Genomic DNA, 12,200 nt, shown 5'->3' on the forward strand with positions numbered 1-12,200 from the left:
CATGGGAGAGCCCTGGCAGCTCTGAGGGGCCTTGAGAGGCAGGGAAGCAGCCAGGACCCCTTCCTGGCAGTTTTTACAGAAGACCGTGTTCACTTTTAAAAGCATCAGAGTGGCCTCAGCAGCCTGGTGGTCCATAGGAACAGTAAAGATGTTGGAGGAGCAGAAAATAGGGCCTTGGAACCAAAGGGGACAGCAGTGATCGTGCAGGCCCAGGGGAGAGACTGCTGGTGCTGTGCCTATGCTCTCGTGGATGGCGTGTGTCGCGGGTAGTAGCTCAGTTGGCAGCCTGTTCAGAGATCATCCAGACCAGCCCGTCTGGGAGCGACACCCCATCCATTTGAAGATACGTGTTCCCCACAGCATTAGAGGATGGAACCAGAAGGGCCTTTCTCAGAGCAAGAGCAGCCTGTGTTACCCAGGGACAGTCTGGTGGCAGTAAGGAGCAGGCGCTGCTATGGCCGGCCCCACACGTGGCCCTGCTCTCCCATCGGCGGCGGCCATGCTGGAGTGAGTTGCCACAGGGGCATTGCCTCTAGGCCTTTCTTTCTGTGCTGCTTTCCTTTGTAAAATGGTCATGATAGTGACCTCTACCTTTTAGGGCAGCTGTGAGGAGTCAGTGAGCATGGAGCAAGGCATGGAGCACGGTGCCTGGCGCAGGCTGAATGCTCCATAAACACCAGTCTGTTACTACCATCCTGGCAATCTTACAGTGAAGATAACTCTGTTCTCGATGGCCTGGGTGGCTTAGAACGGTGGTGTTTTATTTTATTTTATTTTTTTAATCAGAGAATAATCTTAGATTATTATTCAGGAAAGAATCAGGCCAGCGTGTAGTTTGAAAAAGCAGAGTCAATATTTTGGGAAAAGGAAAACAATGCCTAACGTTGATGAAATAGTCTGTAGCATGAGTAGCGTCTGGGACATGGGATACTGGGGCTTGGGAAACGTGGGTTTCACCATCCGGGGTCTGGATCTTCACAGAAGGGAAGCCAGGGATAGACAACTTTCAAGTACAGGTACTGCTGGGAAGATGGAGCCATGGAGGGATTTACCAAGATTGGACTGTGTCTTCCAGCTGGCGGGGGTCCACAGCATGGAGAGGACCGAATGTGAGGTGGCTTGGAGGACGGACTGGCCATCAGAGAATTGGATGCCTGGTTTATTATTATTTTTATTTATTTATTTTTAATGTTTATTTATTTTTGAGAGAGTGTGAGCAGGGGAGGAACAGAGGGGTGGGGGGGGACAGAGGATCCATAGCGGGCTCCACGCTGACAGCCCGATGTGGGACTCAGACTCATGAACCACAAGATTGTGACCTGAGCCAAAGTCGGATGCACAACTGACCGAGCCACCCAGGTGCTCCTGGATGCCTGGTTTAAAAGATGTCCCCAATTTGTTCTCAGGCACCCATCGGGAGGGACAGTAGCCAGGTTCTACTCCGGCTCTGGTGCCCGTTGGGACAGACCTGGGACAGACAGATACCTCCCACAGCCTGGCTTGAGTTGAGGGTTCTGTCATCTTTTTGTGGTTTGGTGGGGGTGGGGAGCAGTCTCCCGTGAGCCCTGGCAGACTTTGAACTGGCCCTGGTTTCTGGGGTCTTCAGAATTTGTAGTCATTTATCACCTGGCCCTCAGAGCTGAAGCCAAACGAAGTTCCATTTTCATGCCCTTATCTCCATGGAACCTTCAAGGCACCCCTTTTGAGAGGCCGTGGTTCTAGCATCTCCCCTACAGCTGGCTCTGAGATCATGAGAACACCTACGTTTGTAGAGCACCGTACCAGGCAATGTGCTGAACACGACTGTTACTTAAACCTCATGACAACCCTAGAAGCTAGGCTCGATTATGAACTCCATTTAACTGGTGAGTAAAACGGAGGCCTGGAGCGGTCAAGTAACCTGCACAAGGTCACATAGCTAGTAAGCCATGGAGCCAGGGTGTGGATCGTGCCACAGGTGCTTGCAGATGCCTCATCAGAGAAACTTTGGGTGAACGTAACAGTCCTGGCTCTCACCCTCCCCTCTGTTCTGCCTTGCCCCCACCAGCTCCAGGATCTTCTGAGCCACCCCTGAGCTAACTGGAGGGGCCTGCCCATCCCTAGCCCTAGCAAAGTGGGCTCAGCCTCCAGGGGAACAGAGGCAGCCTTGTGGTGGGAGCTCCCCGCAACTGCCAGCACCACTCCCCCTTGGTTGGGTCTGTTTCAACACCCCAGAGCAGCACATTCCATTCTGTAGCACAGCTGGGGGCTGGGGATTCCGGATTCCCCTGGCCGCCTGCTTTCTTCAGGGCCCCAGCAGAGCCTGCTGTCTGGGCTGGGACACTGGGTCCCAGCCACACACATTCCAGCAGCAACCACCCCCCACGTTGGATTTGCCAGGGAGTGAACTTTAGCCAGGATTACAGCCGACTAAACAGTTGTGGGATGTGAGCTTCCTTTGTGGGGCTCAAGAGGCTGGATGCTGATGGGGCTGAGAGGGGAGGAGGGGTTGGGGGTGGGCTGCTTTAGGAGTCAGGAGAAAAGCCGCCGTCTGAGGCAGGCTTCTCTGCTGCTGTCATGGCCCCTGGAGGGGGATCTGAGCAGGGCTCCCAGAAATCTTCCTGTAAGGCAGGGCAGCAGAGGCATTGTACCCCACCCCCGCTGGGCTTCGCCCCCAGTAGTATAGTGGTTAAGAGCAGGGAGTCAAATCCTAGTGCCACCACTATGTACCAGCTGTGTGTCCTTCAGTAAGTTAATTAACTTCTTTGAACCTCAGCCTTTGAACCTCATCATTAAAATGGGGATAATAATAGTACCTACTTCCAAAGGCTGTTGGCAGGATTAAATTATAATACCAAAGTGCCTGGGGTAGTGCCTGCCACCCAGCATGGACTTGACATTTTTTGATTGCTAGTATTATGTCTTCTCCCCTCCATTGGCTTACATCGCACCTGGGTGTGTATTTTCTGAAGCAAACTCCCAAGTGTAGGTTCTGTCCTCCTGAAAGTAACAACTCCAGGTAGGTAAGATGTTCCTGTCTTTTCCCTGGCTTTCTGCCAGTAGCGTTTCTTAGTTAACCAATCAGGAATGTACTGAGCACCTATGATGTGTAGGCACTGTGCTAGCTAGGTCAAGGCCTTTGGTTAATAACAAATATTAATTATCATTTAATGAACATTTTCCAAATGCCGGGCACTGGCTCCAGGAGCTTTTCATATATTTCCCTATTTTTTCAGCCACCCTGTGAAGTAGACATTATTACTCCATTTTACGGTGTTCCCAATGTCACATGGTATCTAAGTCACAGGATTGGAACCCAGAACTGGGCTCTCCTACCTCTTTTCACCTGATCCTGAGCGTTTAGCAGCCTGCCCCAAATCCTTCCTGTTCTTTATTGGAACTCTGAGTTCGCACCCGACTGAAACACTTGACTTCCTCTGCTCCCTTGCAACTAGGGATGGCCACGTGACTCCGTTCTGGCCGAGGAGCTACGTAGTGGAAATCTACCAGGTGGGACTTGGGAAATTACTGTTTTCCTGATCAAAAGGGCCAGGGGCAGCTGACGGGCTGCTTTTGCTTGAAGCCCTTCCCTGCCCTGCTGCCTGGAATGTGGTGGAGAAGTGGGGAGGAGGAGGCAACCACGAGAACAGAAGCCACCCCTGGCAGGGCAGGAAGACAGAATGAGCCAGGGACTGGACCTCCCACCAGCCCATCTCCAGACCTCTCGTGTGGAGCAGCCCCACTGTTTCTTGGGGTTTCTGTCAGAGGCAGCCGTTCACCGACACACAGCCCAGATGCTCGCCGGGCAGCACCAGCTGTCCGTCTCCAGGCCGGCCAGGAGGGAGCATGTTGTGACTGAAGGAAATGAAGGGTGGGCTCAGGCCGCGTGGGGCTTTGCCCGGTCTTTGGAAGGATTCTTCTTGGTCCCAGGGGAGAGACTGCCGGGAGGGTCCCACAGCAGATGTCGGGAGCAGAGCAGAGAGCAGGGCTTGACCCCTGTGTGGGGGGCGGGGGAAGAGTGCTTTACCGGGGCTTCCCAGGATGGGCTAAGGGAGCCTCTCCCTGCCCGCCGCCTCTCACTGGCTGCCAGCACCTGACAGAGGTCGCTATTGTGCTCTAGCCAGAAGTTGCTTTGAGTCCTGTGTGTTCAGTGGAAAAATAATCCCTGGTCCTGGTTGACCATAGAAGTGTCCGTAAATATTTGGTCGGGGTAGGAGTTTGGGAGACAAGGGGCAGATTCAGGGAGCTGGAGGGCTCTGGGTGAGGGTGGGCGGCAGCGGCTTCCTCAGAGCTGAGGACAAACAAGCAGGCCTCTGCTGCTCCTGACCTGTGGTGAGGCCACCTGACTGCCCAGGGAGGTGATTTACGGGCAGGCTGTCAGACCACCTGTTAGCTTCCCCTGGCCCTACAGCAGAATGTGGGCCCTTTGGCCTGCCTCACTTCTCTGTGGCAGCCTGCTTCTCTGAGAGCCCTGGAAGCCAAGGTTCTCCTCACAGGACGCACCCCATTGTCTTGGAGGAGCGGGGAGCCTGGACTGGACTTGGCAGCTGTACGCACTGTCGCTGGTGAGGAAAACTGCTCTGGGGTGTCCCCAGCCCCCTGCCCTGGGTACCTCTGCCTCGTCGCTCGGCTTTTCTGACAAACCCCCGGGATTTCCTCACACCACCCCTTCCCTGAGTAGCAGGAGCCCGTTGCCTCCATTTTAAGCCTTCTCCCCTCCCTGCCCCATTCAGTTCACGGTAGCGGCCCGCGTGTGCTCTGAAGTCACTGAAGAAGCCCCTCGGTTGTTATAGCCACTTCCTTCCCGCACGCAGGACCAAGAAGCTCCAAGCCTGAGGTAACCTCAGCCCCTCACCCTCCTGCCTCAGCGGCTGGCTTATCTAGATCAAGGTTTTCAACACAGGCGGCATCCCACCCCGGAGAGCATCTAGAAATTCAGATTTCCGAGCACCCTCCAGAGATCCAGATTTAATTGCATAGAGTGGGGCCCAGTGTTTTGCAAAAGCTCTCTAGATTTGAAGGTTTATGTGTCAAAATGCAGATTCTGATACAGCAGGCCTGGGGTACCCCCCCCCCCCCCCCCGCCCCAGCTTGTATTTCTAACCAGCTCCCAGGGGATACAGATTCTCTGGTCCCTGTAGCACAAGTCTATACCATTATCCCTACAGTTCAGGATCAGTGCCCAGTGTGTGTGTGTGGGGGCGGGGGGGGGGTGGCGGGGAGCAGGGGGTCTGAGTGCTGAAGGGGTAGGAGAGACATGTTTAGACCCCTGGCTCTTCAGAGTAGTTTCCTGTGCTCCAACCTTCTTGGGATCTGAGGGCAGACATTGTCAGGGAGATGTGGCAGGATTGTGAGAGCCTTTTGACCATGGGAGAAGGCTGGGGATCTTGGCATCTCCCTCTTCAGGAACAAAAGGAGGGCCATCTCCATCCCTCACTTAGTGATGCGGATGAGAAGGATGCTCTCAAGGGATCTTACAAGAACATGGGCATTGCTCTTAGGCGTTCCAAGTATGCCTGTGTGGACAGGCCATGGGTTATGACAAGGGCCTCTTCCTAAAAGTCCCTTCTGACCCTCCCTCTCTCCACCTCTGGGGACCAGCTGACAAAGAAATAACCTAGTCAAAACCAACTTATTTTTCTTTGATTTAATTAAAAACTTAAAAAAAAAATTAAAAACCAAACCTTGCCTGCAACTAATCTAGTACCTATGGCCTTGCTGCGTAGCAATAATTTACTCATCATCAGGGTAAAAGGGACATGCGGAGGCTGAGGGGTGAATCCCAAAAAGCAGCCTGTGGGAGGGGGTCTGGGCTGGGCTTCTCCAGTCTAGCGGGAAGGGAGAGGGGAAGAGATGGGGAAGGTGGGGGAACTGTAGCTGGAAGGTGCTATGACCCTAATGCCCCTCCTTTGGGGGGGCTATGATGACACGAGGGAGCAGTGGGGGTGGGGGACTGGCCCCCAAGTAGCTCAGCCTAATAGACTTTCTGAGGCGAGGCCTCCCCACCAACAGAGTGGAGCTGACAGCATGGTCTGTTCTGGAAGCCACCTCGTGAGGCTGCTCAGAGCTTCCCTTGCTCTCTCTTCCCACCACCTACTTTCTGAAACCCTGAGCTTTCAAATGAGAAAGCTCTGCTCCTAAGAGAAGTCCCCAGGGACTCCAGAACCCCTCAGTCAAGGACAGCTTGGGTTCCATGCCCATTCCTTAGGGCCTGTGCTGGCAAGAGCTCTGCTCTGCATGGAACCGCTCTCTGTCAGGGCTGGGTCAGCCTGGGAATAGAGGTGAGGCCAGATGGGCAGGAAGAGAGAGAATGCCCCAGGGGTGGGGACAGAGAGCAAGGCACAGCTGGCTGGATGGGGCAGGGAGGAGTGTCCTTCAGTGGGGTTCAGCAGCCCCATAGAAGAAGGGGTAGTAGAGGGAGCAGGGGTAGGAGAACATAAACTTGACTGCGAATTTCATCTCCTTATTCTTCTTGTCCCAGCGGTAGACGGCCATCAGCAGCAGCTGTCCGTCCACCTTGCGGCCCATGACCAGGAAGCTGCCGGCCAGGCTGTCCAGCTGTGGACAGGGGCAGCTGGCACCATTCTTCATGTGCAGCACCAGCCTCTTGGTGTCCTTGCGCTTCAGTGGGCCTGGCTTGAGCAGCTTCTTTTTTTTCTGGGCTCCAATCAGCTTCCGGTCCCCATTCTCTATCTTGATCTCCTTGATGCGCATTTTAACCACTGTGTGTGGGGTGGGTAGACAGAGGGACCGTGTGAGAATGGGCAGGTTTGCTCCGGCTGCTGGTGGCCCCACAGTTGGTGCTCAAGCCTGAAGTTCCAAGCCTGGGTCTTGGGAAGGTGGGCTTATATGGGTATATTTTTGAAGCTCCTATCATGTGCTAGACTTTCACCGGCACTATCATGTTTCAGCCTTGAGGTATGGTGGGGGGGAATGAGGTTAACCCCAGAGCCCCTGCCTTTCCATGACACCAAGTGCAGGGTGGACAGCTCCTGGTGGGGAGTGGAGTAGGGTGTTGGGGTCCCCAGGAAATACCGCAGGTGGAGCTGCCCAACTGGAAGGGGAGGTTTGGTGGGGGGTGGGGTCCTTGTGACGGAGGGAGGCTGGACTTCATGATCTCTGGGGGTGCTTTGAAATGTGATTTCTGGCTCTGTGTGTGTGTGTGTGTGTGTGTGTGTGTGTGTGTGTGTGTGTGTGGAGCAATGATGGGCTGATAAATGTTTGACAGCTGGCCCTAGGGAGGGGGCCCGCTCTGTAGCATGTGCTGGTTCCCATGGGGTAAATCCCCCCACCATGGTCAACCGAATCACAGAGCACTAGGTCGGGAAGCGTGCACAACCAGCTCTTGCTGGTGCAAACACACCACTGTAATCTGTGTGACTGTAGAATGGGTTCGGAGTGTGATGTGTGGTGCTGTGTATTTTATGTATGAGAGTATTTCTGTGGTGTGTCTGGAGTGTGAATGTAGGGGTGAGCGTGGGGGAGGTGGTTGAAGGCCTGAGTGGTCGGGGTGATCAGGACATTCAGGGTGGCTGCAGAGAGCTTCATACAGTTGGGGACTGGGAGTCTGGAACATGGGGGTCGCTTGGGCTAGTCTCCCCCTTCTACAGGCATCTGGATCCCCCATCTCTGTGAGCAGCCAGGAAGATGCCAGAGAATGATTCTGTCCACCCAGGGAAGGAAACTTATAAAATCTTTCTATCTCTCTCTTTCTCCCCTTACCCCCTCTCTTTCCCTCTCTCGGATACGCACATACCTTGCAATAGTAGTAATCTCTTTACAGACTAACAACATAAAAGACTTGCTGAAGTAAGGATTTCATTGCTATCTCTTTTTTACAGACAGGGAGGCTAAGACACAAAACAGGAGTCAACTTGGCAAAGGCCACATGCTGGGTCGTGTGGGCCTGACTAGACTTGGCTCACTGTCCCAGGAGTGGAGAGGCCCCAGGACGAAGCCGTGGGACAAGTGACTGCAGCTCGCCTGGCCAGCGGTGCATCGGGTACCAGGCCGAGGTGCCCCAGGGACGAGGGTGCTGTACTTCCACCCTGGGGCCCATCTCTCCCCCGGGTGCCCCCATCCATCTCTGGGCTTAGCCTGCTTCTCCTAAAGGGAATCTAGCCCTGGAGGCCCCTCTGTGGGCCAGTGCCAAGGGAGGACTGGAGGAGCCCTGGCCAGGGATGGTTTCTGGGCCCATGGACCATGGCCTTGAGGGGCTTCTGAAGCCCCTGAGATAACCTGCAAAAAGAGCTGCATTTCTCTGGGGAGAGGGTTCATGGCCCTGATCAGATTCTAAGAGGAATCCATGATGCAGAAACTGTTAGTATTCAGTGTGATGGTTGTGGACGTGTGTGTGTGTGTGTGTGTGTGTGTGTCAAGGAGAGGCAATGGGGCAGTGGCCATGTGGGCTCCACACTCACCGAAGTCGCTGGAACACATCTGTTCCATGAGGCCATCGGCACTGTGCTCCATTTCACACTGGGCACAGATCTTGGTCACTGTGAAGAGAGAAGCAGGGGTGGAGACGAGGGAGGCTCATGAGGGGATCAGAGTTCAATAAACCACTTAGAGCCCAGGCTAATGACTGAAGAGCCACCTCCCCCTGCCAAGCCTCCACTCTGTCATCAGGAACTGGGATGACGGTACCGATGGTCACTGAGGGGTTGTGAGGTTCAAAAGAGATAAGGTTGCATGGGGACAAAACTGTCCCAGTGGGCACCACTGCTCCACGGCCCTGGCAACTGCAACCATGACGTGGGCTGTCTTCTAAACTTTGTTTCATTTAATCCTCAGACTATGAAGTATTACTATTCAAGAAAAGAAAACTGAGGTCCAGAGTGGCTACCCACTCTGCAAAACTATTGAGAAGTGAGTGTAGGACTCAGGATTTGAGGCTCCCAGGCTAGTGCTGCAGTAGGGGTAATCTGCAGGGGCTTTCTAGGAACACAGGTCCAGGAAGGTGGGGGACAAGTGACACTGCCAGGACAGGGACTGTGGTAAACTGAGGGGACCACCCTCTAAGGTGGGTGGCTTAGCGTGGCCAGAACTTCTGATTTTTCCAGGGAAGCCACAACTCTTAATTTTTATATGAAATATTTTGTTTTATTGGCCACACACACGCTTTGGGCTGCCTCTGGTTCTCAGGCCACCACACAGCACCTGACCTCTGTCCCATGTCTCTGCCTCCAGGTAGGTGCCCCATCACAGGGGAAGGTGGGCTTCAAAGAGGGCGGGACTGTGCGGGCGGGGCCAGGTGGGGTTCCGAGCCTGGGATTTCCCTGCCTTACAGGCTGTTAATATTGGGGTTCCAAGGAAACCAGAAAAAGGAATCATGCCAGGATCCCTGTTAGGGACTGCACTGTCTCTGCTTGAGCTGGCTGTCTCTCCCCTGCTTCCTGACCCCAGCACAGGGTATTTCCCTTCTCTCCACACTCTCCACACCCAGTCTCAGGACCCCTACCTGACTCTCAGGAGGGGACGTGGGGGTGCAGGACCAAGGGCTGTGTGGGTGAGGCGAGCCCTGAGGGGGTGGGTAGGGTGGTCAGACAAGAAAAGGGGAAAGCAGTGCTGCCTCCTGGGGAAGTTGCAGCATCAGGGGCTCCTTAGACTCCTGACAAACTGCCCAGACACAGCTCTCCTGCTCATGCCGCTGTTTATTCCCCGGTCTGGTGCCCAGCCCAGGCTTACTCTGCTTGGAAGGAGTTTGGCGTTTGGGGCGGGCCATGGGGCGCACAGGGAAGGGAGGCTGAGGCCAGGGAGAGACTAGGGGTAATGGGACTGGGGGCGGTTGGGAGGTGGCATGTAGGATCTCACGGGTTTCTGGAACCTGAGCTGGCTTCCTATATTACTTATGGGAAAACCGAAGCTCCAAGCTCAGCAGCTCTCCCAAGGGCTCCTTGTCAGTGGCAGACGCTGGCAATCTGCTCTTTCTTCCTGCATTGAGCTTTTACCCCAAGGCCTCCCAACCTGGGGGATTGGGGAAGAGAGTGGGAGAATTTGGGGTTCCCAGGTGCAGAAAATGGGGGGTGTGAGTGTTGGGGGGTGGAAACCATAGCCCAGGAGCGTGCTTACCCCAGTCTTCACTAAACCCCTTCCCTCCGCCCTTCTCCCTTCCCGAGGTCCCAACACGGGATGGGAGTGATCCTTGTTTTGGTGCCCTGGGGTCCAGAGCTGTGGAGGAGGTGAACGGGCTTGGGCATTGTTTAGCGACCCTGGGCATTCTTGGGCTTAGGCCACAAGGCATTTATGGGGATGCCCCAGGATGGGGGGACAGCATTGGGGCTACCCAGGGATTGCAGAGGTTTAGGAAGGTGGGCGCTGCCAGGGACCCCAGGGGCGTCTTCGGGAACGGAGTTGGAATGGGGAGAACCCGCGAGCTTTGTCCAGAGCCTGGGAAGGCACTAGTCTGGCAGTGTGTGGGAGGTGGGAAGGCTGGAAGGCTGTGGGGGACAGTTCCCGGGGTACGCACGGCTGAGCGAAGGCGGTGTGTGTGTGTGTGTGTGTGTGTGTGTGTGTGTGTGTGTGTGTGTGTGGTGGGGTGCCATCTCCGGGAGGCTAAGGGCCCAGCTCGCGGGCGCCCGGGGCTGTCGGAGCGCGCGGGGGCGAGGGCGGCGGCGGCGCTACCTGGAGGCGCGGTGGCAGGCAGGTGTCCGAACTGCACAGCGATGCAGAGGTCGTTGTCCAAGGGGAACTTGTGGCAGTGCAGCATCTCGGGCCAGGGGAAGCCGTAGGCCTCCATGAGCGGCGCGCAGCCGGCGCGCACGGCCTCGCACAGCGAGCGGCACGGGTAGATGGGCCGGTCGAGGCAGACGGGCGCGAAGAGCGAGCAGAGGAAGACCTGCGTGTCCGAGTGGCAGCGCTTGGCCAGCAGCGGCAGCCAGCTGCTCGCCTGCTGCTTCACCTCGGCCAGGCTCTCGTGCTCCAGCAGGTTGGGCAGCCGCATGCGCTTGTAGCCCACGGTGTGGCAGAGCGGCAGGTCGGCGGGGATGTCGAGGCACTGCGGCGGCTTGGAGTACGAGCGCCCGTGCAGCGGCTCGGCCTGCCAGCCGTAGTAGTACTCCTCGCCGCGCGCCGGCGCCCCGTGAAGCGCCCCCAGCAGCAGCGCCAGCGCGGCCGCCCGCGCGCCCCCCACCGCCGCCCGCATGGCAGCGCACACCCCGGCCTCTCGGTGCGCGGCGCCCCCAGCTGCCCCGGCGCGCGCCCGCCGCCCCGCCGCTCCCCTGCAGCCGCCGCCGAGGTGGCCCGAGTGCTCGACTCCCGGGCGCACCGAGTGATCCTGGCGCCTCCCACCTCGGGGCTCCGGGCCCGGCCTCGCCGCGTGCCCCAGCCAATCTCCGGCCGCCCGGCCCCCCGGCCCCGGCGGGGAGTCGAGGTGGAGCCCCCTCGGCCCCTCCCGCCGGCTCCCGCGCGTCCCGCCCCGCGCCGGCTCGCGCGCCCCTCTCTCGCGCACCGGCTCCCCGGCCTCAGCGCGGGGCCGGCCTCGCGCCGCTCCCGGGGCGTCCTCACGTCCCTCGCCTCCCTGGGCATTACGTCGCAGGTCGAGTTCTCCATCCTTCCTCCTTATCTCCCTCCGCCACAGCCTCTCCTGTTCCTTTTCTCACTCACTTCACTTGCTTATCTGTCCGTCTCGGCCTTTCCCCCTCCGCTCTGTTTTCTCTTCCCTGACACCTCGGTTCTCCTTTCTCCTGGCGGGAGGCTCCTGGCTGCCCACACCCTCCTGCTCCAGGAGGGCAGTTCTTCACCCGTCCGATCTCGAGCATTTGTCTGAACTCCCCCTGGTGCCCGGCACTGTGCTGGCTGCCGGGGAATCAGAGATGGATCTGACCCAGGACTTCCCACCTCCAGGGACATCGTAGCCTAGTGGGGGCGCAGGTAATCATAACTGCCATTCATGGAGCTCCCAGGGCCGTAGACACGGCGCAGTACTTCACGGCTTTATCACCCACTATTTCTATTGCTAGTTAATGCTTATTGGATCCTTACTGTGTCTGTTCTAAGCACATCGCATAGGTTACCCTGTTTAATTCTCAGAGCAATGCTATAATAAGGCGAGTGGGTAGTTATTATCCCCACTTTACAGATAAAAGTATCCAGGCAAAGAGAAGTTAAGTAAGGATAGGGGCCAGGACTTGAACCCTGGTGGTCTGGTTCCAGAGTCAGAGCCAGGGCACAACCAGGAGGTCTGGATTCGGAGTCTGCAGGCCTACTGGCTATGGGGTGCT

The 12,200-nt window shown here is 56.6% G+C and overlaps 1 protein-coding gene across 1 annotated transcript; it reads right to left on the minus strand.

Annotated features, from left to right (window-relative positions):
• Positions 1 to 4,934: 4,934 nt before the first annotated feature.
• SFRP5 (secreted frizzled related protein 5) lies at positions 4,935 to 11,239 on the minus strand. Its single transcript, XM_058697374.1, has 3 exons — positions 10,603 to 11,239; positions 8,400 to 8,477; positions 4,935 to 6,701 (listed from the first exon to the last, which is right to left on the minus strand). The coding sequence occupies exons 1-3, from the start codon at positions 11,120 to 11,122 to the stop codon at positions 6,355 to 6,357; spliced, it is 945 nt and encodes a 314-aa protein (XP_058553357.1). The 5' UTR covers positions 11,123 to 11,239; the 3' UTR covers positions 4,935 to 6,354.
• Between the last annotated feature and the right edge of the window lie 961 nt (positions 11,240 to 12,200).

This window comes from Neofelis nebulosa, chromosome 13, assembly GCF_028018385.1.
Source record: "Neofelis nebulosa isolate mNeoNeb1 chromosome 13, mNeoNeb1.pri, whole genome shotgun sequence".
NCBI classification, from domain to species: Eukaryota; Metazoa; Chordata; class Mammalia; order Carnivora; family Felidae; genus Neofelis; species Neofelis nebulosa.